Source organism: Perna viridis, chromosome 8 (genome assembly GCF_037379345.1).
Source record: "Perna viridis isolate PV_CMFRI_1.1 ecotype Kerala chromosome 8, ASM3737934v1, whole genome shotgun sequence".
Taxonomy (NCBI): domain Eukaryota; kingdom Metazoa; phylum Mollusca; class Bivalvia; order Mytilida; family Mytilidae; genus Perna; species Perna viridis.
The window spans coordinates 41,759,528-41,785,067 of NC_142452.1; the positions used below are offsets into that span (position 1 = coordinate 41,759,528).

At 32.5% G+C, this 25,540-nt stretch overlaps 2 protein-coding genes across 2 annotated transcripts; one reads left to right on the forward strand and one right to left on the reverse strand.

Moving 5' to 3' along the window:
* Nucleotides 1-1,118: 1,118 nt before the first annotated feature.
* LOC148610556 (nitric oxide synthase-interacting protein-like) lies at nt 1,119-16,854 on the forward strand. The gene is made up of 10 exons (XM_088595683.1): nt 1,119-1,232; nt 2,264-2,398; nt 6,772-6,824; nt 7,617-7,728; nt 10,892-10,976; nt 11,869-11,987; nt 12,902-13,018; nt 14,937-15,007; nt 15,884-15,992; nt 16,343-16,854. Exons 2-10 carry the CDS (start codon nt 2,276-2,278, stop codon nt 16,412-16,414), a joined length of 861 nt encoding a protein of 286 aa, XP_088451809.1. The 5' UTR covers nt 1,119-1,232; nt 2,264-2,275; the 3' UTR covers nt 16,415-16,854.
* Nucleotides 16,855-18,747: 1,893 nt separating this feature from the next.
* LOC148610557 (uncharacterized) lies at nt 18,748-24,770 on the reverse strand. The gene is made up of 3 exons (XM_088595684.1): nt 24,742-24,770; nt 21,110-21,264; nt 18,748-19,145 (listed from the first exon to the last, which is right to left on the reverse strand). The coding sequence occupies exons 2-3, from the start codon at nt 21,261-21,263 to the stop codon at nt 18,898-18,900; spliced, it is 402 nt and encodes a 133-aa protein (XP_088451810.1). The 5' UTR covers nt 21,264; nt 24,742-24,770; the 3' UTR covers nt 18,748-18,897.
* Nucleotides 24,771-25,540: the final 770 nt, after the last annotated feature.

A 25,540-nucleotide genomic window follows, 5' to 3' on the forward strand; every position in this document is an offset into this window, starting at 1 on the left:
AGCATTGGACCAGGTGCACTGGTATGGTGATTGTCTATAGTCGGCGTCACATAAATAACATACTGTTAAAATTTGAATAAAAATATTTTCTACGACTTTATTGACACCTACCGTCGTTTAAATTGTCTTAAATGACTTGCTCATTCGTTTAGCCAAACGGCTTCTCCCTAAACATTGAATCGTTAAATTCCGGTCAGATTTTAATTCTAGGTGGCAATATTTACATTGTAAAAAGTCGGCCATGTTTACAGTGATCGGGTTGCTAGGAGATGTTGTTTACGTTTAAATGGTTTGTCCAAAAACCGAAGAACCCAGAATGCAATTCGGCGTTATTTCGGATATCTCGGATTTATTTTACGCGAACAACGTATAATACCGAGAAGTTGATCAAGCAGACGATTGTCACCGGAGTTCGACGGGAACTTACGCACTTCGTTTGTAAACAAATCGTCCCGTAAAAACCAACATGGCGGATATTAGTATGGGATTTTCCCGTAAGGATTTGTTACGCATGATTTAAGCTAATAAGCAACTTGTTTTTGAGAAGCTGTTTGGCTAAACGAATGAGCAAGTCATTTAAGACAATTTAAACGACGGTTGGTGTCAATAAAGTCGTAGAAAATATTTTTATTCAAATTTTAACAGTATGTTATTTATGTGACGCCGAGTATAGTGGGGATTTGGTGCTAGCTTAATACCAATAACAGTGTTTAAAACAATGATTTGATACACTTTTTAGTTCTTAAGCAGCTACGCAGTCAGTTGTTTGCAGTTATCGGAATCTGGAATTAGGGTAGTCGTGATGAAAATGCATGTCAAATCTTACCATGTTTCATTGTTCAAGTAGGCACTTTTATTTACAAAACTTCGCGCCCCATCCAAAAATGGAGATAATCACCGAGAGGTACCGATAAAAAATAATTCCGAATGAAGCGATAAGACAGCTCGTACCAAAGAATTTCGTACCTTTAAGCTGGAATTAACTTGATTTTAGCAGGTTATTAACCACTGGTGAATGCCGAATTATCAGGAAATCATCCAGTTATATACAAACATTTCTTTTTTGTATAATTAAGTTTTTTTTTTTAGTGAGTAATGAATTTAAACTTTTTAATGAAAAGAAAATTTGGTAAATATGTGATAGTATGTTTCAGTCCCTTTCCTAGATATTTCCCATTTTGTTTTTTTGAAAGCTATTTTTTTTCTAATACGCACAAAAAGTAACACAATAGGTAAGTGTTGCATTGTAAAGGTACAGCAATTGTGATTTTAAACATTTTTTTATGAAAGGGTGGCAATTTTTGACAGACTGATTTCCACTACACTACACATGACGTCTAGTTCGTGTTAGTTGTTATGATGTTTACCTTTTTTATTTGATTTCCGCTAGAATTTTGTTTCCCTTGATTAATCTTCCATAACTCCATTTTTTCCAATTGCCTGTCATTGGGAAACTGTTTGACTGAAGGCAATGTTGGACAAAATGCATGAGGTTCAGTAGAAGTCTTCCCATTTATTTGTTTATATGGAAGAAAGTCAAAATATGCCATTCAGTCAGACATTTTAATAATACTTCATGCATAGCTCCATTTTTTCCCATTTGTCTGTCCTTGTGAAACAGTTTGACCAAAGGCAGTGTCGGACAAAATGCATTAGGTTCAGCTGAAGTTTTCTCATTTACATGTATTTGTTTGACTTGTTACATGTACATGTATATAGAAGAAAGTTCAAAATACACCATTAAGTCAGACAGATGGAACATCTTCTTTGCTAAATATGTGCTACATGTATTTATACTCTAAAATGTGAATAACCAAAAAAGAAGCATTCCATACAATTTTTTACTTTTATGGCACTTTGATAGAAGAGTGTACCTGTTGCAGTTTTGATGTGACATTTTTAAGGAGTTGTTGACATTTTTGGATCAAGGCAGATTATTAAAGCTTAAAGGGGGTTTTGTGTATACATATTGAATTTTACTGTCATAATTTAATACTATAACTATCTTTGTGGCACAGTCATGTCTATACTCGACTATTGACATTAATTTTTGAATTGTATCATTCAACAGAAATCATAAATCCCTCTATCAATAAATTATCTTGGAAAAATGTGAGTCAAAATGATAAATTTATCTTACAACATACACCATCATAACAACTCCAGGAAAACCTCCTACAAGAACTGGGAAACAGCGATCTTAGGTACATGTAGCAATTTCACAGTTTACAGTACATGTGCTAGCTGTTTTTTTCTTTACAAGTGACTGCTCATTATGACAAGACATTCAAAGAATTGTACAGCAGGTACTGTGTATACTTATCATGAAAGACAGAAAGACACCAAAGCTTCAGGATATGGAAGTAAAAGTGCAAGATTTGGCAGAGATTCTATCAAGGTAATTGGCATACAATTGCAATATACAGTGAGATCCCTCTTAAGGAGGTAGATCTAGGGTAAGGGACACAACTCTTACAAATCATTGGAACATTTGTATACACCATTTTACATCACTCTCATCTAAGTATCAAAGTTACTTGGACTAATTTCATTCTGTTTCAAATTAAAGCTTGATAGACTTTGGTGAAAGTGAATATGATACAAGCATATCACTGATTTTAAGACTTTAATGTCCTTTTTCCTAGGTCTACCTCCTTAACTGAACCTCTTTTGGACTATAGAATTTGTTTGTTTATCCAGCTTAAAATACATTTTAACTTCAAAAGAGTCTGGTTTAGAATGGTTTTAGTTTATTCAGGGTTCTGTTTGAGCAGGTTTCACTGTACATTTGTAAATAATTTCAAAATTAAATAAATGCAGCAGGTGTGTTAGGCCAAACAAAAATAGTAGTCTTGTTTCCTGCTATCAGCAACAAAAAAATGAAGTTGGTAGGTACAATGTAGGTAGGGAAATTATGTTATTTTTCAAAACATTTTACATTGAGTTAATGGGGAAACAATCTAGACTTTAATAACACTGCTTGAGCCAAAATGGCTATCTGTCTATCAGACAAAGAGGGAATACATGTACATCAGATTGTTCAGCTTACCAGGAATTGAAAGAACTTTTAAAAGTGTTAGATTTCATATTCAGTCATATGACATTCAAACTTTGAGTTACTTCATCAAGCTTACTGAATAAATATATACGAAAAGTGATGATTGGTATAAAGAATATGGTTGGCTGTCTGTTCCTTCATCATTAGTTAATTAAAAACTTTCGTTAGAATAATATTTACCAACTTATGAATGCAACATTAACCCTTTGACTGCTAGAGTTTTCTCTGAGAGAGTGCCAGAAGTATTTTCAAAAATGTTTTCCGAGCTGTTGTTCTGTGACTGTGAACTACCAAAACTTTCCTTTATGGACCATCCCCTTTTTGCCTCTCAATGTCACATTCCGTCGTCACAAAGGCCTTGCTACTGTGACTCTAAGAAAACAACAGGTTTTGAAAGGGCTGATGCATCGGCCCTCTGGCACTGAAAGCAGTACTACTTTGGGCCGATGATCGGCCCTGTGGCACAGAACTCGTTAACCCTGTATTGTCAATTATTCCATAGAGAATACACATGTAAATCAAAATTTCACACTGCTAAAAATAGAAATACTAAATGTTTTCACTTCTATGTTGTTTACAATGTACAGTAAAGAAATCAAATATCTTTGTGAACATAATGAAAGACATACAATGATTGATACTAGTCCAAGTGTGAATATCTTAGATATTATATCATTAAGAAATGCTGATTATTCATGCAGTTACTTGTGCTGCACACTCATTTAATCATTTCATGACAAAGTGATCATTACATGTATGTCAATTTGTCTTTGTGTCTATTTATTCATAGCAAATTGTGTTCAGCATCCATACTGATAAAATCATAAATGCAGTTGGGACAACCATTAGTAGAATTTTTCGTACTGTCTTCTGTACTCATTTAATTTTTGACCATGAATTACTAATTGAGAACAATATTTTTTGTTCCAGTTGCCACAAACTCAATTTTAAAGTCTTTGGTATGGAAGTAGAGTTAGGAATTTTTGTAATGTACAATTTTGCAAAAATGTAAATTATAAGGTTTGTAAGTGCAAGCTAATTTGTGAACATTCTCTATTGAATTGTAAAACAATACTTGCTTTTCATATTTTACATTGATAATAAAGTTTTGAATCAAATCATGAAGTAAATTTTACCAATTGACAAACAGTTGTTGACAAAATACTTAATTTTGAAATATAAGTAAAGGGAGATAATAATAGTGGAACCAATATATTTTTTGCAAAATACCTGTTTATTAGTTATTAGATTCACCATTTCCAGGTTGAGGTGTGTAAAAGAAAACACTTTTTTATTATTCCTCACAATTGTTTCAGAATTTACATTGTACAGTAAAAATTTGATGGAAAAGTTCCAAATCAAGGTCTTTATATTACACTCCCTTTGTATATATATTATATACCGACTACTCCACCAGTGCTAGAGGTTGTCTGGCAAGCTAAAATCCGACTTGGTGCCATCATTGGAGGAACGTTAATATCAACTTCTTAACATGATATGAGTAATGTACATGTACCCCCCCCCCCTCCCCACCCCAAAGATAAAAATTTTTTTGCCTCACTTCACTTGGCCTTTCATTCTATTTATCCCCAACTTACATGAAATCATTATATTTATGCCTCTTACCTGAAATTCTGGATCAGCCCCTGCAACAAAATTTTGACTAAGATATTGACACAGAAAAAAATTAACCTGTTCTTACATTGTATGCTATACTGTTGTCAGTCTGTGAAAACATTTTGTTCAGATATTAATGGATTCATGTGTAACTCATAGAAATATTTGAATTTTCTTGAGGAATCTTTCTTCACTTATCTTTTGTTAATACTTTATTTTTTAAAGTTTGTGTATAATGTGTATTAGTGTAAAATTACAAATCAGGCTTACTTTATGAACGGGGGTGGGGGAGGGAGGGGAAAGGGTTGCCTCCTTATCGAATATGCAGCCCGATTAATATATTAACACAAATATGTAGCACAGAGATGTGCTGTAGTGTGTCTTAATTCATTTATCATCCCCTGCATCCCCTTATGAAGTTCTCATGTGAGGGGTAGAGGATGTAGTTTGATGTTATGCAGGGTGTGTTTATATTTATTATATTATAGAACAATTACATCATTGTTCATGGGTCAAAACAAAATATCATAGTTTTCCTCTTTCGTATTGTAGTTAAATGAATTTTCTTTATCTTAACTTTATTAAACAGCATTGACTGTCTTGGTCTCGAACTTTTACAAAATTTGCAAGAAAATGTTATCTTCTTTTATCATCAGTTTAGTTTAGAAGAGAAATAATGTATTTTAAAATGTACATTGTATTTTCATTAAATCTTTAAAGGTTTTGGAAAAAAAAGGGTACAGAAACTAATTTGGGAATTATTAAAGGGAGATAATCAAGTTCATTGCTGTCATATATTGATATTATTTATCAGATACATAATTAAAATAGTGGTATTATTTGTCAAAGTTTTCTGTGCAGAAAATAAAGATTTTTACATGTATTACAAATGCAAACTGTAATTAGTTTTACATTGCCTTATTTCTTTTCTCTTTTTTTTTTTATTCACTATGGGCTGGTGTAAATTCAGAATTTATTGCATGCTGCATTTAATTTTTGCCATTTTAAAAATTTCATAATGTATTTTGTTTTTATTAATGCTATTTTAAGTCAGTCCCATTTTTCAGAATAATTTCTTAATTAACTAGATATGTAATACTGTGCGTGAATTAGGGCTGGATGAAAAAGAGGGCTACCAGCCGAGCTTAGGACATTATTTGCCATTTTATGTCAATTTTACACATGAAAATGACAATTTTTCCAATAAAAAGGGGGGATGCCAACCCCCTGTACCCCTCGGGATCCACTGTGAATAGTCATGCTTCAAGTCCCTATTTATTATATATGACATAGGTCTAAAAATCTATGTAACCTCTCTAATATCACCCCTACTAACTGTTGTGAAAAAGAATGGAGAACTGTTAAATGCACATGCAGAGACTACATTGAATAGTTGAGATGTCTAATTTTAATGAGATTGTGCTCACTCTTAAACCCCTACTGAGGTTGGAACACTCAATTTACTTTGAGCCTAAGCATAAAATAAAAATGCAGCAATTTTTTTTTATTAATATATATTTACCTAACTTTGCTACTTTCGTCTACCCCGGACTTGACTTTTTATGAGAAACTTGGCGGGTGTTTCTAGAAAAGCAGAGGATGCTTACCCTACCGGTGCACTTGGTCCATGCTCCCAGTTTTTAGTGGAGTCTGAGTTGCTCACTTGCTTTTGTTACTTTATATGTATGATTTTAGTTACTTTATGTTCTTTGTTGTGTATGTCTACTTTCCATGTCTGGTCTTTTTCCCTGGATTACATTCTTTTGATTACCGCTATAACCTTGGTTCCCTTGATTACTCTTTGCTGAACTGAATAGTCATAAGTACATAAGGTCTCTTACCCATTTTAATGAGAGATCTTTAGATCTTCCAACTTGAATCTTTTGAAGCTTAATTAGATAAATCATCTCGCCTGGGTTTCATAAAAAATTCTCATAATGATATTTTTCTACAAATCCTTGAGTTTTCCCACCAATTTTCAATTTTAAGTGATTTGATTGGTCAAAAATTTGAGTAGGAAAATCTCAGTTTAAGATTTTTTATGAAACTGGGCCAAGTAGTTGTACCACAACTATGAGTGTATGCCTTTTTTCTAGGATTTTGACTGTTGTTGCTTGACGCTGCAGCCATGTAGAAATCCAGTCATAACGTAAGTACATGTACATTGTATGACATTCTGGAGTGTAGTGTTTAGTGTAAATCCAATAATGATCTACGATAATTTGAATCTTGGTTCCCTTGGTTACTCTTTAAAAACCAACTGACCTTTTTTAATTTGGAAAATATCTGGCATTTTTCTTAAAGTGAGAAATTGGGAATTATCGTACAAAGCCTTAAATTTGGACTTAAAATGATTAATTGAGGATGTCAGGAAAAAGACTAGTCATAATCATTTAATAAGTGTAGTTTTAATTTTGAACAGAAACACCATATCCTACCTTCCTACAAACAATTTGGAAATTGTTAATCTTATTTGGGATTATTTTTTAGCCATTTTGTTGTTGTTAATAAATTGGAAAACTTTCATTAGGGGGAAACAGCCTTATTTGGGGGATAACTTAAGAAGGTAGATCTAGGGTAAAGGACATAACTTATGAAATCACTGATATGTTTGTATCAAAGCCTATCAAGCTTTCATTTGACACGGAATGAAATCAATTCAAGTTACTTTGATGCTTACATGACATTGATGTAAAATGCTGAATACAAACATTCTAATGATTTGTAAGAGATGTGTCCCTTACCCTGGGTCTGCCTCCTTAAGGCAAACAGTATCATAGTTTTGTATAATTTATGTCAATTGGTCTTTACTCTGGAATTCAAATAATACCAGTTCTAGTTTTCTACAAGGGAGATAACCAAAGCAAACTTGTTTTGACATGTTAAACTCTACAATACATAATTGATATGGTCACACTTTAAAATTGAAATATTTTTACAGGCCTGATGGTTTTCTCTATGACAAAGAGTCCATATTGGAGTACATCATACAACAGAAGAAACAAATTGCAAGGAAACTCAAAGAATTTGAAAAACAGAAAAATAAAGAAAAGGTTTGGACATGCTATATATACCTACTGTAAACTAATTTGTTTTATCTTATTTTGTGAACAGAAAAAAAACACCAAAATAATTCCCTGCAAATAAGTCTTTCTTTAATAGAACACATCTTTGATGAGAAAAAAAACATAAAATTAAATAGCTGCAAAATTGGAATGGTATCCTAAGTCATGAAAATAAATTGGTCGGCAGTAATATATACCCTACCTTTTAACTCTACAGGAAATTTCTTGTAATCCATTTCAAAATTGCAGGAGATTTCAAGTGATAACAATTCCGACAAATACATTTGTATATACAAATCAGCGTGTATCAGTATTGAATATTTTATGCAGTTTTACAAATTGTCAATACAAACACAAATCACAGAAGTGAAGCTTGATAAAAAATTTCTCAACAATTTGACTACCTTGAAATTATTTTTTAACAGTCCTGTGATATGATCTGCTATTAGCAAAAGCTAAGTCATGGTCATCAACAAAATTATGGAATAGAGTCTCAACTTTAATTGTGGGATTTTATGGAATGCTTTGACATTGATGGAATAAAAGTGATGAAACCATGACCTTGAGTAGCAAATACAGTTGCTGTAAAAATATTTGCTGCCAGACTGAATTTAAAAAAAAAAGATTAAGGGACTTTGTTTTATTTTGTGGCAGATATTGGCAGAACAGGATGTTACATGCACAAATAGTTGATTATCTGTCAACCTAAAAAATGTTGTGTATGTGAAATGTCATGTTTAGATTACATAAATATAATGTTAGTGATTGATTATCTTTGATATGTAGACTCTGATTAAGGAAAGGCACTTCAATTTATTTGTCTTGAGATTCTGACCTACCACTCCAAAAATAAGCTAAAAGGGCAGAGAGTTAGGCCAAAAAAATGCTACAGTGGATTCCACTTAATCATATACTTGTTAATTACATATTTCTGTTAATTGCAAAAAAAACTATAAAAAAAAAACAAAAACATTTTCCATCTTATCCATGTGAAAAAAAATTGAAGGTAGGTAGGGAAATTATTTTATTTTTCAAAAACATTTTACATTGATTAAATGGGGAAACATTCTAGACTTGGTGCTTGAGCCAATTTGTCCATAAAATGTTTCTGGTTGGCACAAAAAAGTAGAATAGGTAAGGTAGCAGGAAACAGACATTTTATTTTTATTTGCCTTATTTATTTTATTATCAAGATGATAAGTATATAATGTCTTTGAATAATTTAAATGACATTTTGTTCCAATTTTCACTTGTGTCACCAACAGCGAAAGTATTCGAATAGCTTGATTTTGTCTTGTTGTCTGTCTGCCCAGCCGTCATACTTTAGGAGTCCCTACTTTGTGAAATCTGTTACTAAAAAAATTGAACCTACATTGTTCAAACTTAGCATTCTGCTTATATACATATTTAAGATTATGGAGAATATGATAAATTATTTCCTATGATTTTAGTAATGATGAACTAAATCATTACATTATTTTGTTGAAAGAACCTACTTTGTGGAATCTCTAACTCAAGGTATGTATAACCAATACTCTTCAAACTTCACTTAGGTTTATTAAGGAATTGAAAATGTGCATCTGTTACCATGGAGAAATTTGTCAAAAGTTTTCTTACCATTTTAGCATGTTGTGTATATTGAAGATATTGAATATGCTGCAAAGTGTATGACATGTGATGGGTTTACACTTAAAGTTTTTATGACTCACTCCAATTACAATAAGGTTGATTAAAAAATAATGAATATTGAACATTGGTGTCAAAACATTGGTCACAACCTTTTAATGCAGAAAAAACCTTACTTTCTAAGATCTTAAGTAGCATTCTTTGTAAGAATCATGCAAATTCTGTAATATGTGATACACCCCAAAGAAGGCTATACATTTTTTTATTTTGTTATTAAATTGATTAGTAGGCATATATGATGAAATGCATAATTATCCATTCCAATCTGTTTGCTCTTAGGAGATAATTTAAATTGAAAATTTAAAAGTTTCTATTGTATTTTAGTGTCATTTACAGAGTTATCTCCCTTAATTTTGAATTCTACAGTGTTTTCTATATATTTTTATCTCTAAAGAACAAAGATTCAATGAAAAGCTACATGTTATTTTCTGTTTACTTAAGCATTTTAAACAAAAAAATCATAAATAAATTATGTAGGCTTTCAAACCATATATCACATTTTGCATCATTCTCAGCTGGAGTGCTACTTAAGTGTTTGTAAGAATCAGGCAAAATGGCAAAAATCAGAAACATGCATGTCAAAACCCCACCAATCTGACAATGTAATATCAAGGATACTTTCTCTGTTTGAAAAGACCATTATTTTATCTCTGTTTCACTGGCTTTGCGCAGAAATTTTTCAATAGAATCTTAGAAAAATGAGGTTTTTGATAGAGTTATCTGCCCTTGAAATGTTCCTTTTCAGTGCATTTATTGAAATTGTAACTCAATGGTCCAGCATGATATGGAAAATATTGTCTGTTTTCCTTGATTCTAATGGTGCAGTTAGTCAAATTACACTATCAAAATGGTTTTTTTTTTCATACCATGTTTCACCTACTGCCTGATTCTTACTGGGACTGACACTTAACTCTTGACCAAATATTCTCGATTGAAATTTCAAGGTTTATCACATGTACAGTAGTCCCTCTCTGAAACAGACCTCTGACCAACAGCCATTTGTCTCATGTGACCACATTTCAATTAATGACTTATAGTGCAAATTTACCCTTTATAAATGGCTACCCCTCAGACGCGACCAGCGGCCACAACTTGAATAATAAATGAGATCTAGCCTTTGTATCCACATATGTTTGTAGTAGGTATATATACCGTAGGTTTCATCGGAGATGGAGTTGAATGTTTTCCCAAGTATATTTTCAACCAAGTGTCTGCAGACAACACTGCCAACACAGGATCAAGACAGCTTCATACCACTATCTTCAACCAAGTGTCTGCAGTTGAGTGTCAATTGCTCTGAAGCCCTTAGATCAGGTGTATGAAATTGTAAACATGTCAGGCGTAGGTACCCAAATGTGAAATTAGTCTGAAGAATCAATCATAATGGAGATTTTTAATTAATAATAAAAATATGACTATATATGTGTATGTGAAATTGAAAATTTCTTTGTTCCTTTTTTTACAGGAGGAATTAAAAGATCTAGCAAAAGCTGAAATTGAGACCAAGAAACAAAATCTAATCAGCCATGTTGAAGCTCCCTCTCACAAAGGTTTGTAAACATAATTATGACCCTGCTTGTGCTCTAAGGCCATCATAAAAATATCCTAGATTCTCATCCATCATTTTTCAAAATTATGGCTGGATGAGCAAATTTTTATTTTTATTTTTCATCAATTTAAGTGAAAAATGCTGTAAATTTGAAAGAAATTGGGAGAAAATCAAAATAAAGTTTTAGAAAATATTTGGTCGGGAGGGAATGAGAATCTAGGATATTTTTTTATTTTGGCCTAGCTTGTTCTTTTTCTTAAAGCCTTTCATGAATACTCCACAATGGTTGCCATTTTGTGCAACACGTTTGCTGAGTATTTTTCATAAACATGAAGAAATCTGCCTATTAGAATTAAAATAATTCATATGTATCAAACATCACATGAAAATCACTTAATATGAACTTTATTTGCAAAGTTCACATGAAGTGCATATGAACCCCATCACATACATTATGTACCTGTCTCAAACAAGGAACCTGTAGTTCAGTGGTTGTCATTGTTTTATATGTCCAATGTTATTCGTTTTATGTTTTATTAGGTCAATTTTTGTGTTTTATGAATAGTTTTACTTCATTTATTTTGGGGCCTTTTACAGCTTGCTTTATGGTATGGGCTTTGTCCATCATTGATGACCATGTGGTGACCTGTTTAATCGTTTGTTGCTTGGTTTTTGGTGGATGAATGTCTCATTGGCAATCTTACACGTCTCCTATTTTTATATATGAAGACTAGATTCACATGAATTTCGCATAAACTATCACAAACTTTATTTGCTCAACTCAGGTGAAAATCAAGTAAAATAATTTAACCTTTGTATGCATATTTTATTTTCATATTATGATTTGTGTATTAAATTACTCAAACTAATGACAATTGGTATTTTATTTACAGGAAGCAGCTCAGGTGAAAAAAGCATCTCTAATATGAAAAATGGTAAAAACACAGAACTTCCTAGTTTCTGGATACCAACAATGACCCCAGCTGCTGGAGCATCTAAAGTTGAAAAACCTGTAAGTGTCTATAGATGCTGGTTACAAATGCCCTAAGAATTATGTCAATTAAAGCAATCAAAATTACTGCCAGTTTTGTATTTAGGCATTGTACTTTGAGATATGATGCTTGTGATTTATTTTGTAACCTTCAAAAGTGACATTATAAAAAAAATTTGATTCTAGCCTATCTCCTAAGATGAATACTGTTAGTTGTTCCAGTAATTTCTATGTCACATAGAAATGCATGCCATTGTTGGAAGTCACAGGTTGGAACTCAGGCTGAGTCACACCCAACACTACCAGTATATTTCTTCTCAAAGTATGTAGCATATCTATTATAGAATGGCAACTACTTGGCTTTGAGTCAGAAAAATGTGTGGATTGATTGATTGATTGATTATGGTTTAACATCCTGTGGCAGATATTTCATGCATTTCAGGATAAGAAAAACAGAATAATTCAATAGACCTGCTTTGTTCTAAGCTGACCCAGATCTTTATTTTGCTAGTTCACAACAGCAACTGTCCACAGGTAGGCATGCCACCCTACTCAGACACATTATTATGACTCTAAGTCAACCAGTCATCACTCTATCCCTATATGCTGCATGCTTGGTAGAGAAGAAGTGACTACCAGTTTTATAGTCTTTGGGGGTGACTCCATCAGAAATTTATGATGTGTCGAGTGGGATAACATGCCAAGCTGTTGCTTCTGTTGGTTTACTCAATGAAAATCCAGCTCAGCTTGTCAGATAAGTACAAAGCTGTGTCTGTTTGATACATCAAGCTCCCTTGTCCTGAAATGCATGAAATATTTGCCATAGTACATAGAATCACAATCAATCAATCAATCATTCCTATGTTTGTTTTCTGTTAGATTCCTTATAGCATGTAGCTTTACTCCTGCCTAATTATTGTATTATTTATCAACAGGATGAGAAAGTAAGATGTCCAATGAGTAACAAACCAATCAAATTAAAGGATCTCATTGAAGTAAAATTTACACCAATCAATGACAGAGACTCAAAGACTGCTCTCATCTCAAAACAGGTATTGTAGTTTTTCTCAAGAAAGGTGGAATAGGTTGTCCACATTATTTCAAAATGGTGATTGGAAAATATGCAACTTTTTTCAAATTTAAAATATCTTTCCCAAATCAAGTGCAATAGTTGCTGAAATCTGAATTTTTTTCCTGCTCTTCACTATACCCCCATTTTTGAGTGGAGACAATATAGTGACAGGGTGTCCATCCTTATTTCTCTCCTTACTTCCTTCCTTCCTTTACACAGAGGGGTAGCCGTCTCTTAAACATTAATCCTCATACACCACTTAATGGAATTAAATGAAATTTTCACAGAAACTTTACTACACATTTCCATTGTGGGCCTCTATTATAGATATTGTTCCAGTTAAATTGAAGGTCAAAAGGTACATGTTATAAAACAGGTGGTCTATCAAGTTAGTCAGTATTGCTCACTTTTTTTCTGGTTTAATGAATCTAAGGAGGTAGACCTAGGATGAAGGACACAACTCGTACAAATCATTAGAACGTTTGTATTCAGCATTTTACCTCAATCTCATGTAAGCAACAAAGTAACTTGTACTGATTTCATTCTGTTTTTAATGAAAGCTTGATAGGCATTAGTGAAATTGATTATGATACATGTATATCACTGATTTCAAGAGTTATTTCCCTTTCCCTAGGTCTACCTCCTTAAATACCTATTTTTTCAATAAATGCTTGATTTTTATAGTTTATTTACTTTAATGTGTTTTCCTTGGAAGCAACAGAAATAGTGTAGTAACTAGTAAGTAATAATGGTGTCAATGATTTTCATTCTTACCCTACCGGTGCACCAGGTCCATTTTTTATTGGAGTCCGAGTTTCTCATTTACTTTTGTTACTTTGACTATGTATTATTTTGTTTATTTGATGTTCTTTGTTGTGTTTGTCAGTTTTCCATGTCTGGTCTTTGTCCCTGGACTAAATACTATTGATTTCTTCTACAATCTTGGTTCCCTTGATAACTCTTTCATTGAATGTCATACTAAATATCAGCAAAAATATAAAATCATCAGCAGTGGGATGATTCAAATACATAAGAAAAAGATGGATTAAACCTGAACACATGAAACAGAGATGATCTACAAACAAAATGTAGTGAACCAAATAAAAAGGTTACACATAAAAACTGAAGTTAAGACAATAACATATAACTTGTCTTTTTTACACTATAAATGTATTAATTTTCATGGTGTTCGTATTTTTCGCTATTTTTACGGTGGACTGAAAATCATGTTATATAGTACCATCAAAATACATCTAGCAATATGTAATTCTTTTGATCATTTTTTGAAACATTGTAAGTTGATGCCTGCAAACATATTCAATTGACAGAATCCAGATATAAAACCACAACTTATCAATCAATCATTATAAAACCGCAAAAACAAGCCCTCTTTCAAGTTTTGATACTTTTGACAGAATGTTAGAAAAATATCATATAAATCATGCATGTATGTTTACCTGTATCTTGATTGATATTTGTGTGTGCTACATGTCCATTGTGTAATTTTATGTATCATATATCATGAATCCATGCTTTCTTATTCTTTTTATACCCTGACACACAAAGTGGCGAGGTATTATGGGATACCTGCCGAAAAGTTACATGTCGATCTGTCCTTCTATCCACCCCATGAAGATTTCCTGAAGATAACTTTAGAAGATATTAAAGGATCTCTTTCAAACTTTGTATATTTATTGAGTATCATAAAATACAGATCAAAAGTGAATATTGGTATGATCGGATAATTAACATATGAGTTATGGTCATTTTAAGTTGTTTTTACCCCCATAATATTTTGCAACATGGCTGCAGCTGGATGTCATTTTATGTCCAATTAGATGTCCTACATTTTAATACTTAACTTTGAATTCAAATGTCTTAGTCTGACTATTTTACAGGCCAGATTTGTGTGTGCAGTTACCAATGATGTCCTCAACAATTCAGTGCAATGTGTTGTTTTAAAAACATCGTAAGTAAATATTTTGAATTTTTCAGGTATAGAACTTCAAAACTGGAGAAGTGATTTTTAAAAATCTTTTCTTATGCTGTAATGAGAGGTTACTCCTTGAAATATATATTCAGCATACCGAAATTTGCAATACTTACAAGATTTGTGAGAGCATGTCTGATAAACCCTCAACTCTGTTTATGCTTATATTGATGATAGTTGTATGAAGCTGTCTTGATCCTGTGTTGGCAGTGTCGTCTGCAGACACTTGGTTGAAGTTAGTTGTATGAAGCTGTCTTGATCCTGTGTTGGCAGCGTCATCTGCAGACACTTGGTTGTGGCTTAATAACTAGATAATTAGTTTACAACAAAGTTCCAAACCACAAAAAGAAGGCTGATATTAATTTTATGAATTATTGCCCTGAACGTTTTGGAATTAGGGGCTTAAATTGAGTCAGAAACAAGCATTTCATATACTTTAACTAAACAATTCAAGTTTGAGCATATAGAACTTATTAAAATTGTAACACAAGGTGCCAAACCTCAAAAGGAAGTCTGGTATTAATTTTGGGGGTAAAACAAACATTTTTCTGGTCTCAGGACAATAACTGAAGACTAAGTGCATAGATCTCTATGCAGTTGTGTCAATAGGTTCCATAACATAAAATGATATAGAAGCTTTAAGGAGTAAAGGACAAAAGAGAAGGGGGGTTAAAACTATATATAAATTTGTATAAATTGCTTATTTATTATTCCTAAATACTAAGTTTTCAGACCATTTGCATTGTGGTCAGTATCTGGCATCTGATTACAATCCAAATTGAGAGCTTTTTCATGGTTGACTTTTGTGTTACAACTGCACAGTGATAAACATAGATAGATTTTTTGAAATTTCAGTGGAGTGGTGGTCACACAAGAATGTGTGGATAAGTTGATAAAGAAAGACATGTTGGATCCCATTACTGGTGCCAAACTGACAGAAAAAGATATCATACCATTACAGAGGGTGAGTTACAGCAAATAAGCGAAAATCAGTAGGGAGGGGGGGGGGGCTTGAAAAGTGGGAGGTATATAGTGATCATAGTGTCCGTCCATTCATTAGTCCGTTTGTATGTTTGTCCACTATTTTAATTCCACTGAATGGAATTTGATGAAACTTTCACAGATTATTTTATACATGACTTCAATGTGCACTTCCTATTTTGTTTTTCCATCTGACAGGGGTACCCTATATGGTTTACTGAGGAGGAGAGCAGGGGGTATCACTAAATTAGCTTTGCTTTTATGTATTAAAATCATAGCAGCAAGCAAATTTTGGGTGTTATATAATGAGAATAATTTCAATTTTTTTTTCAGGGTTCATCTGGATATTCAGCATCTGGACACAATTTGGAAGGGAAGAAATATGGACCATCAGTCATGGCATAAAATATGGACCATCAGTCATGGCATAAAATATTGACTACCAGTTATGTCATTAAATATAGATATTGTTTAAACTCTAAATTATGGACTGTCAGTCATGCCATCATAAACTGAATATTGATGACTTAAGGGAATTATAGGAATATTTTATGACATCTGACATTATTGAATTATTGTCTATTCATGGAATACAATTTTTGACCAATTTGTCATGGTTTTACATATACAGTCAAAACTTTTTCAAGTATCTTCAAATCAGTTTTAATGTATTTTTAACCAGAATAAACCAAGCTCTAGACCTGACTTTCATTAATTGAAAAAGAACATCATAGTATAAACATTTCCACCAATATCTTATTAATGCAATATCATTTTATAATATTATTTATTGTAAATATGTATGTATGGGTATGTGTATTTAAATAAAGTTGTGTAAAGCTTTTTTTTTCCTTTTGTGATAGATTGTAGAAGAAGTTACACAAAATTTTAAGACAAAATTACACTTTTTAATGGATATTTTTTTAATTGTTTAAAAAATTAAACAAAGCCTTACTTCCAAAAGAGAGTAATTATATTGTAATGTTTTTTTTGTATTTTTTTTTGTAATCGGTTGTAGGTTTTGAATTTAAAATCAGAAACCGATTTATTTCGTATTGTGACAAAAAAATACTGTAAAATGCAGTTTGCTTCAATTTAAATGTAGACATAAAAAAGTTAAGGGCTAATAATTCAATGTGAATATGCTTCAGGAGTTAAAATTCAGTTTTAATATTTTACATTTAAGGAGGATGAATTCATCAAAATAAATAAAATAAGTTTAAAGTTCATAAGAGCCCAAATCAAGGACCTTAATTTATCATAAATGTTACTGCTACATATGAAAAACAATTAAAGATTTTTAAGTAGCTGTCTTTGTAAGAATCGTGCGAAATCTGAAAAATGTAATACACCCAAAAAAAGGCTACATATTTTTATTTTTGTAATTAGGTTGTTTGATGGGTCTATACTATGAAATGTGTGATTATTCATTCAAATCTGCCTGCTCTCAGGAGCTAATCCACATTGAAAATCCAGTAGATTCTATTGTATTTGAGTGCCATTTACTGAGTTATCTCCCTTAATTTTGAAATGTCCAGTGCATTCTATATAATTTTTATCTCCTAAGAGCACTGGTTATTTGAAAAACCACATGTTAATTTCTGTTTACTATGAGATTTCAAACGAAATATCAAAAATAAAAATATGTAGCCTTTTTACCCATGAATCACATTTTGCATGATCCTTAGGCGGAGTCCTACTTAAATAGTTCATTCAGTTTGCAATGGCCACTTAGCTGTTGCTTCCTCTGCAAACCTAAAGAAACTACATTAGAGCATCAAAAGTAATTTTCTGGATGTAACTTTTTCAAGCAACATCATGTTAGAAATACCTCACTCAATCATTTCTGTCTAATCTGAAAAGGAGAGATGTGGTACAAGTAACCAAGCAAAAGCAACATACCAAATATTGTAGTGTTTCTCCAATTGAAGCCGAGGCATCAGTTAAAGTTAAATGTAACAAATGAACAGGCGGACAAAGCATTTGCTACATTGGAGTTATAGAAATAGTAAAGCAGTTGTAGTTTCAAAGAGTTTATTTTTGATAATTTATAGATTAAAAGTTTACAAGGCCATTTACACTGAATTTGATGGAACCAAGTGTGGACGTTTCTAAATATCCAAGTAAAGTGGACTTTCAAATTTTAAAATTATAAAACATAGTAGAACTTCTTGGTGCTGGACAGTCCTTTTATTTCGATACTTTTGGATTTGAGAACTTTTTGTATACATCTTTTTTTTTGAGGGAGGGGGGAGATTTAGGTCTTCCTTTGAATTTGAGTTTAATGCTGATGAGAGGCTACGTCTTTAAATAAGTGTACAACATATTGAAATGTGCAATATCATATGATTTTTAATTTTGTATTCCTAGAGTTTGGGCAAAATGTGTCCTTCCTTTGGGTACCGATGACAGTTTTGAACATCCACAACCGCTTTGAAGAGTTATTTATGTCAACAAGCCAACGAATTTAAAATCAATTTCTCTGTCACATTGAGAGACAGAATTCGTGCATTCAGTATGTTCAAAGAGCGTATTCAATGGTACGACCTTTGGCGTAGGTAATATAAAAAGCTCTAAAAATGATTCAAGTAGTTTTTTTTAATCTATGAAGGAATAACCGCAATCATGTGATGCACGCTAAATAATTCGATGGCGTAGCGAGTTATGTCTAAATATGCACCACGTGCATTAAGTTCATTTCAAATAGACCGAAAAAATTCAACATCGTTCTTCTTAATTTATTTTTTTAATTCAAACTTTAATAAGTGTATCAACAAACTACGTTATATGACGTCACAATCATGCGATATATTGCCTCTACTTAAATCCAAAAGATTTCTTTCCACTACATTATGCGATAGAAAAATGCACTGTTTATCATACATCAGTCAGGCTGGTTTGCAGTTGTTATCAAATATACATCTAGGCTCTGCTTCACAATCAATTCGGCTTGCAAATCCCGTGCAAAGAGTGAATTCATTTATCTGAGTTTGAAGTGTCGTTACTTGTTGCTGTAATGATGTTAATTGTACCTCTAATTCAACCACATTAGGACAGGTGGGAGATGTTGACGTCGGCGGACAAGTTGTCGGTTGTGGAAGAGCACGAAGCGCTGCAGCTAGACCTATCAATGTACCTGAAAAAAGATGATTTGAGAGATAGATAAACTAATGCGTACATTTCTGATAAGATTTTCACGCATGTCTTAATATATATTTTTTGATAATGTTCTTCACGCGTAATTTCAGTACTGTACATTGGTATATGATTTGCATAATTATATATTGCTACACCACCATCGGTATCGTAGAACCGGCAATTCTAGCTTCATACGAAATCAAAATGTACCTCTTAAATACTATAGGTCTACATGTGCTTTACGTTTGTTTTTTACTTGTATGAGAGAGGGAAGTTTACATTAAAATATGAAATGATTGGTTTGCATTGAACTTTCTGTGATATAGTTCAGAAACGCCTAGTCTCCGAATTGTTTTGATGAGAAACATTTGGGTCATCACGGTAACGAAGTCGCCTGATTTAAAAAAAAAAGCATGCAGATCTTTACCGATTGACGAACTGTTGCGTTACACAGTAAAGTTCAAGGTTAAAATCTTCAAATTTCAGCTTCCTAAAATTTGTGATTTTTGAATTCCGATAATTTCTGTACGAAGTCCATAAATTGTGAAAATCACTGATTGATTCGGAGTTAAGTTTAGTAGAGCATTGAATTCGCCTGGATGTTGAAAGCAAGTCAAAAGCAGTGGCATAGAATACTTGACGATTATCGACTTTGAAGACTTCAGTCTTTGATTTGTTTTTATTTGTACTGTTTATTCTTATATACTTTCAATCTCCCGAGCATACATAGGCAAAATTATTTTCACAGGTCTTTGGGACCAGAATTGTTTTAGCAATAAAAGTATCATTTCACATTTTTTTCCACATTTGAACTATTATGTGGGTTGTCTGAAATATTCGTCTTTCATCGATTGCTTTTAAATGCTGTGCTAAAATTTTCTATCTCCTATTCTAAGAGGATCGTGAAAACTGAAATTTAATTGGCTCATATAGAATTATTTGAACAGAAAATACAGTGGGGTACAGTTATACCTTCGTTCTTGATTTAGAAATGAACAATTTGTGTGTCTATCTTTAACATAAAAATGAGCACTTTTTGTTAAGGTGTTTGATTAGACAGAATATCATTTCATACACCGTAATAGTATTCACAATAAAATTCACAACCACGAAAACATAGGCAAACATGTTTGAGACTTTCAAATTAATTCATTAAAACAATAAATGAAGTTCATTTGGATATTATATATTTCCAATATGACTTTTTAGATAAAAAAGAATGGTTTTTCACACGATTTTAGAAAACACATGTTTTCATACGTTTTCATGTAAAAGAAACCATGAACATGAGCAAATCGGCGAGTGTTTTTAGAAAAGCAGAGGACGTTTACCCGTGCTCCATGCTATCAGTATTTAGTGGAGACTTGGTTACCCGTGCTCCATGCTATCAGTATTTAGTGGAGTCTTGGTTACCCGTGCTCCATGCTATCAGTATTTAGTGGAGACTTGGTTAACCGTGCTCCATGCTATCAGTATTTAGTGGTCTTGGTTTCCCGTGCTCCATGCTATCAGTATTTAGTGGAGTCTTGGTTGCTGATTTGTTTCTTTGTACGTGTTATTTTGGTTATTCCATGTCCTTCGCTGTGTGTCTGCATTCCCACTCTAGTCTTTATCATTGAAAAATATTTTTTGGTTTTCGCTAAAATCTTGGTTCCCTTGATTCCTTTTTTTTTATAACAGCCTTAACACAAGTTCCATCATCATGAACTCGTGGATCGTTACGGTGTATCCATCTGTGCCATAAAAAAAGCTGTTGTTCAACGTGTCATAGTTTTCCTTTAGTATTATTTTAGTTACTTTATGTTCTTGTTATTTATGTCTGTTTTCCATGTCTGGTCTTTTCCCCCGGATTACATTCTTCTGATCACCGCTAGAACCTTGGTTCCCTTGCTTACTCTTCCGCATGTTTAAAAGCATACGATACATATGTTAAGATTTACCTGTGAAGAATTTAATACTTACCGAGACTAAATACCAAGGCCGGAGAAAACAAATTACTTGGAATGTTACCAGGTACAATACTAGGTTTAACTGCCAGGACACGTATACTTTCTTCTGGAGCGGGAGTAAAGCCGGTTAAAAACAAAAATAATGGTAGGCCATCAAAAGGATTCATTCTGAAACATATAGAACGTTTTTGGATTTGTGTTAATCGTGTCTATTCGCACTTAAAATTTATTTTTATTGTACGGAAGATTGTATTTTAGTTGAAAATGATCGATTACACAAAATGTTTTCATATTTTCCAAGTTCCCACGTTTAAACGTATGCAAGAAAATTATCGATGTTATATGGTAATTCATGTGTATTGACACAGAATAGTTCAGTTTGATTTGTGACAATTTTTCTGATTTGTTGCATCTATTTGACCATATCGTGTTAATCAGTATAACCTGGTTTAGTACTGCGACGCCATTAACGTCGATTGGTGCACATGCCACGATTCAAATTATCCCAAATAATTTAATTTGATAGTTTATTTCTCATCACGTCATTAATACCGATCGGTCCGCAGTTCAAACAAAATAAGCCTTTGATGAAGGCGTAATTTAATCGATTAGAAATTTCATTATAAGGATTGTTTTTAATTTTTGACCAAGTTATACTCGCATAATCAACTTTAGGACACGCAGTTTACGTTAGTTCATAAACTGCTTCGCGGTTTATGGTCATGAAGCTTAAATACCCTAAAGTATGTTATGTTGCATAACCTGGTCAAAAAATAGAAACGATCCTTTGATAAATAAAACTTTGATACATATCTATTCTTGATATTTGGACTGGAATCCGTCAGAAATTATATCATTTCTAATTTTTGAACAAGTTATACGAAATATTAAACCTTGTTTGGATTAATTTTCACTTTTTATATACCGCTTCGCCAAAACTCCGACAAACCAGGTTGTTTTGCATAACATGTTCTGACATGAAAAAAAAAAACCTTCCTTAGATAGTCAGCGTAGAATGTTGTTAATACACAGCGCAAATTAGTCAAATTCACGAAAACATGGGTGGTCTAAATGAAACCTCAGAGATTGTTCATTTATAAATATTGGTTTTAAAGAGGAAAGGATAGTTACATAATCATTTTCGATACATACAAAAATTGGGAGAAAATCTACTGGCATCATCCTCGTGGCATTTCATTTCATTTTAGTAATTAACATTTTTCGTTGAATGAACGGACTGCATTGAACAATTAGGACAATGAATTTAATGTTGTTTTTTTTATATTCCGAAGGGAAATGCATGTACCAAGTCGTGACCGTTTCGGATGTTTCAAACTTTTCGTTTTTTTTCGGCGATTTGTAATTTAGATAAATCATCTTCCAAATATACAGAGGAAGATGTTAACATAATGCTGGAATTTTTAATCGACAACATATTTGTCCAGTGTGGTGGACGTGTTTTTCAACAAACGGTCCAATGGGAACAAATTGTGCTCCTTTACTTGCTGACCTATTCATTCACTCTTATGAGGCTGACTTTATAGCTGAATTGATCCTAAAGAAAGAATATCGTTTAGCTAGATCCTTTAATCTCAGTTTCCGCTGTATAGATGATGTATTATCTTTAAATAATCCTAATTTCGGGGATTTGATACATAGCTTCTACCCCAAAAGAACTTGAGATAAAGAATACACAGACACTGTAAGGTCAGCCTCATATATTGACCTACACTTAGAAGTCGATGGTAAAGGTTTACTATTGACAAAACTTTACGACAAACGTGATGACTTTTCATTCAGAATTGTCAACTTTCCTTTCATCTGTGGCAACATCCCTTCAGCACCTGCGTATGGAGTGTTCATATCACAACTCATACGTTATGCCAGAGCTATATATATATATATATATATATATATATATATATATATATATATATATATATATATATATGACATTATAAATATACATATGTAATGTTGAGACTATAACAATAATTTGGCAATTACACTAAAATATGAAATAATTATAATAAAGTTTTCCTTAGATCAAGGCATTTAGATATGAAGGAGGAAGACATTTTAAGAACAAGAAGAGAGTTGTTATGATATGTCAAAAATGGGTCTGCTGGAATGCACTACGAAATTAATTGTGTTCTTGTACTTATAAGAGAGGTAACATTTTTGTAAAACATGCTATTTTCATATGTTTAGGGGGTTTATTTCTCAGAGTTCATAAAATGAACATGAAATGTGGCAAAAAAACTTATTTCTTTTCTCATTTTTTTTCATTTTAGTGCAAAAATGGGTTGCTATGGGATTTTCAAAGTAAAACTCATAAAATTTTGCTTATGGCATCATGGTAAAATTGGGCAAATGAGCTAATTACTATCCCATTTTGAGATTTTTGCACACAGTGTCATAATAACAGCAAATAAACACCATTCATAAGCAGTGGACAGAGTAAAGGTAAAAAATTTAACATTTAGAATCTGTTTTTAAACTTTTCAATTGTCTCAACCTCTTGGAATACTCCCTTTCACTGCATTGGTATGAAATTCTGAACAATGAGAGAGAAAGGTCTTTAAAATGAAAAAAAATCCTTGATTTCCCATTCTTTTACATATATTTGGAATAAATGTGCCACTTAAAGCCCTGCAGAGTTGATGAAAAACAGTTACTTTGGAGCCGGTCATACACTAAATAGCCTCAAAGCCAAAAAAAAACCTGACCTGATATCATAGCAAATAATATAAATAATGTAAACAAAACCTCATATATTCATTCCATTGATATTCATGCATCTAGTGTAAGTCACTACATGTATATACCTTGTGATGTCTCAAAAACAAATCCTGTTTGATATTCATTCTGATGTTCAAATCCATTCTATATTCAATATGTAACCCGGAAACGAATGTCAAACGAATATCGAACAGACCAAAATCCTGTGCGATATTCATTTTGATATTAAAATCCCTTCTATATTCAATATATAACCCGGAAACGAATGTCAAACGAATATCGAACAGAAAAAAATCCTGTTTGATATTCATTTTGATATTCAAATCCGTTCTGTATTCAATATATAAACCGGAAACGAATATCGAACAGAAAAAGATAACCGTTTGATATTCATTTGATATTCATTTAGAGTTTACATTCTTAAAAGTGGCCAGACATGAACATCAAACGAATATCGAACAGACCAAAATCCTGTTTGATATTCATTTTGATATTAAAATCCATTTTATATTCAATATATAAACCGGAAACGAATGTCAAACGAATATCGATCAGACCAATATCCTGTTTGATCTTCTTTTTGATATTCAAATCCATTCTATATTCAATATATAAACCGGAATCGAATGTCAAACGAATATCGAACAGAAAAAAAATCCTGTTTGATATTCATTTTGATATTCAAATCCATTCTGTATTCAATTTTTAAACCGGAAACGAATATCAAACGAATATCGAACAGAAAAAGATAACCGTTTGATATTCATTTAGAGTTTACATTCTCAAAAGTGGCCAGAAATGAATATCAAACGAATATCAAACGGTAAAATTTTACCGTTTGATATACAGTTTGATAATGAAAAGTTTGAATGTCGAATATCGAACATCGAATATCCAACGTACTTGATCTCGGTAGTTGTCGCATGTGTGTCTACACTTTGTAAAAGGTCACATTGACACAGTTTAGTTTTCACATTTTGGATAATAAAAATAATCACATTATTTATCTAAGTTAAACAGTACATGTTGATATGAATGTAATAAAAATAATGATGAATGTGTGCTATACCTTCATTTGACGCACAAAACCTCGAACTAATAACGTAGTCTCATGAAAATACTGCTTATACACAATTAAATGCAATGAGAGACCTTTGACCTCTTATGAAAATAGTTCCCGCATGCGTTAAACCTGAGAATCACAGATGATGTCTTAATTTGTAACACTAATGTTTCTTTAACCTGGAGGAGAAAACATACATCATAAACCATGTATGATTTAATACTATAAATAGAATTATTTATGTATTGCGCGAGAAGTCGCTGCGAACAGTCGATCAGATTTAGAATGCAGCTTCTTTTACTCCAAACTCATGCACAAATGGTGCATTCTGTATTTCAAAGCTTTACACGGCTGTCTCGGTCAATGTTAAATCCCAGCCGTTATGCAAATTAGTAGAGCACCGAATACAGCTTCACAGATTTGTAATGAGTAGTGCTCATGCCTCGTGATTTTTTTTTATCACATCATGTATAGCAGAGCCCACAAACTAGCGGAGTGATACATAATAAATCAGGAAGCGGTTATAGGTCTGTGGGGGAGATTGTTTTTACTCGAGAACCGAAATGTTCACTAAGTTTAACAGTCACAAAATTACGCCGCTTAATTGTGTGTAGTCAGTTCAAAGATCCCGCTAATTGT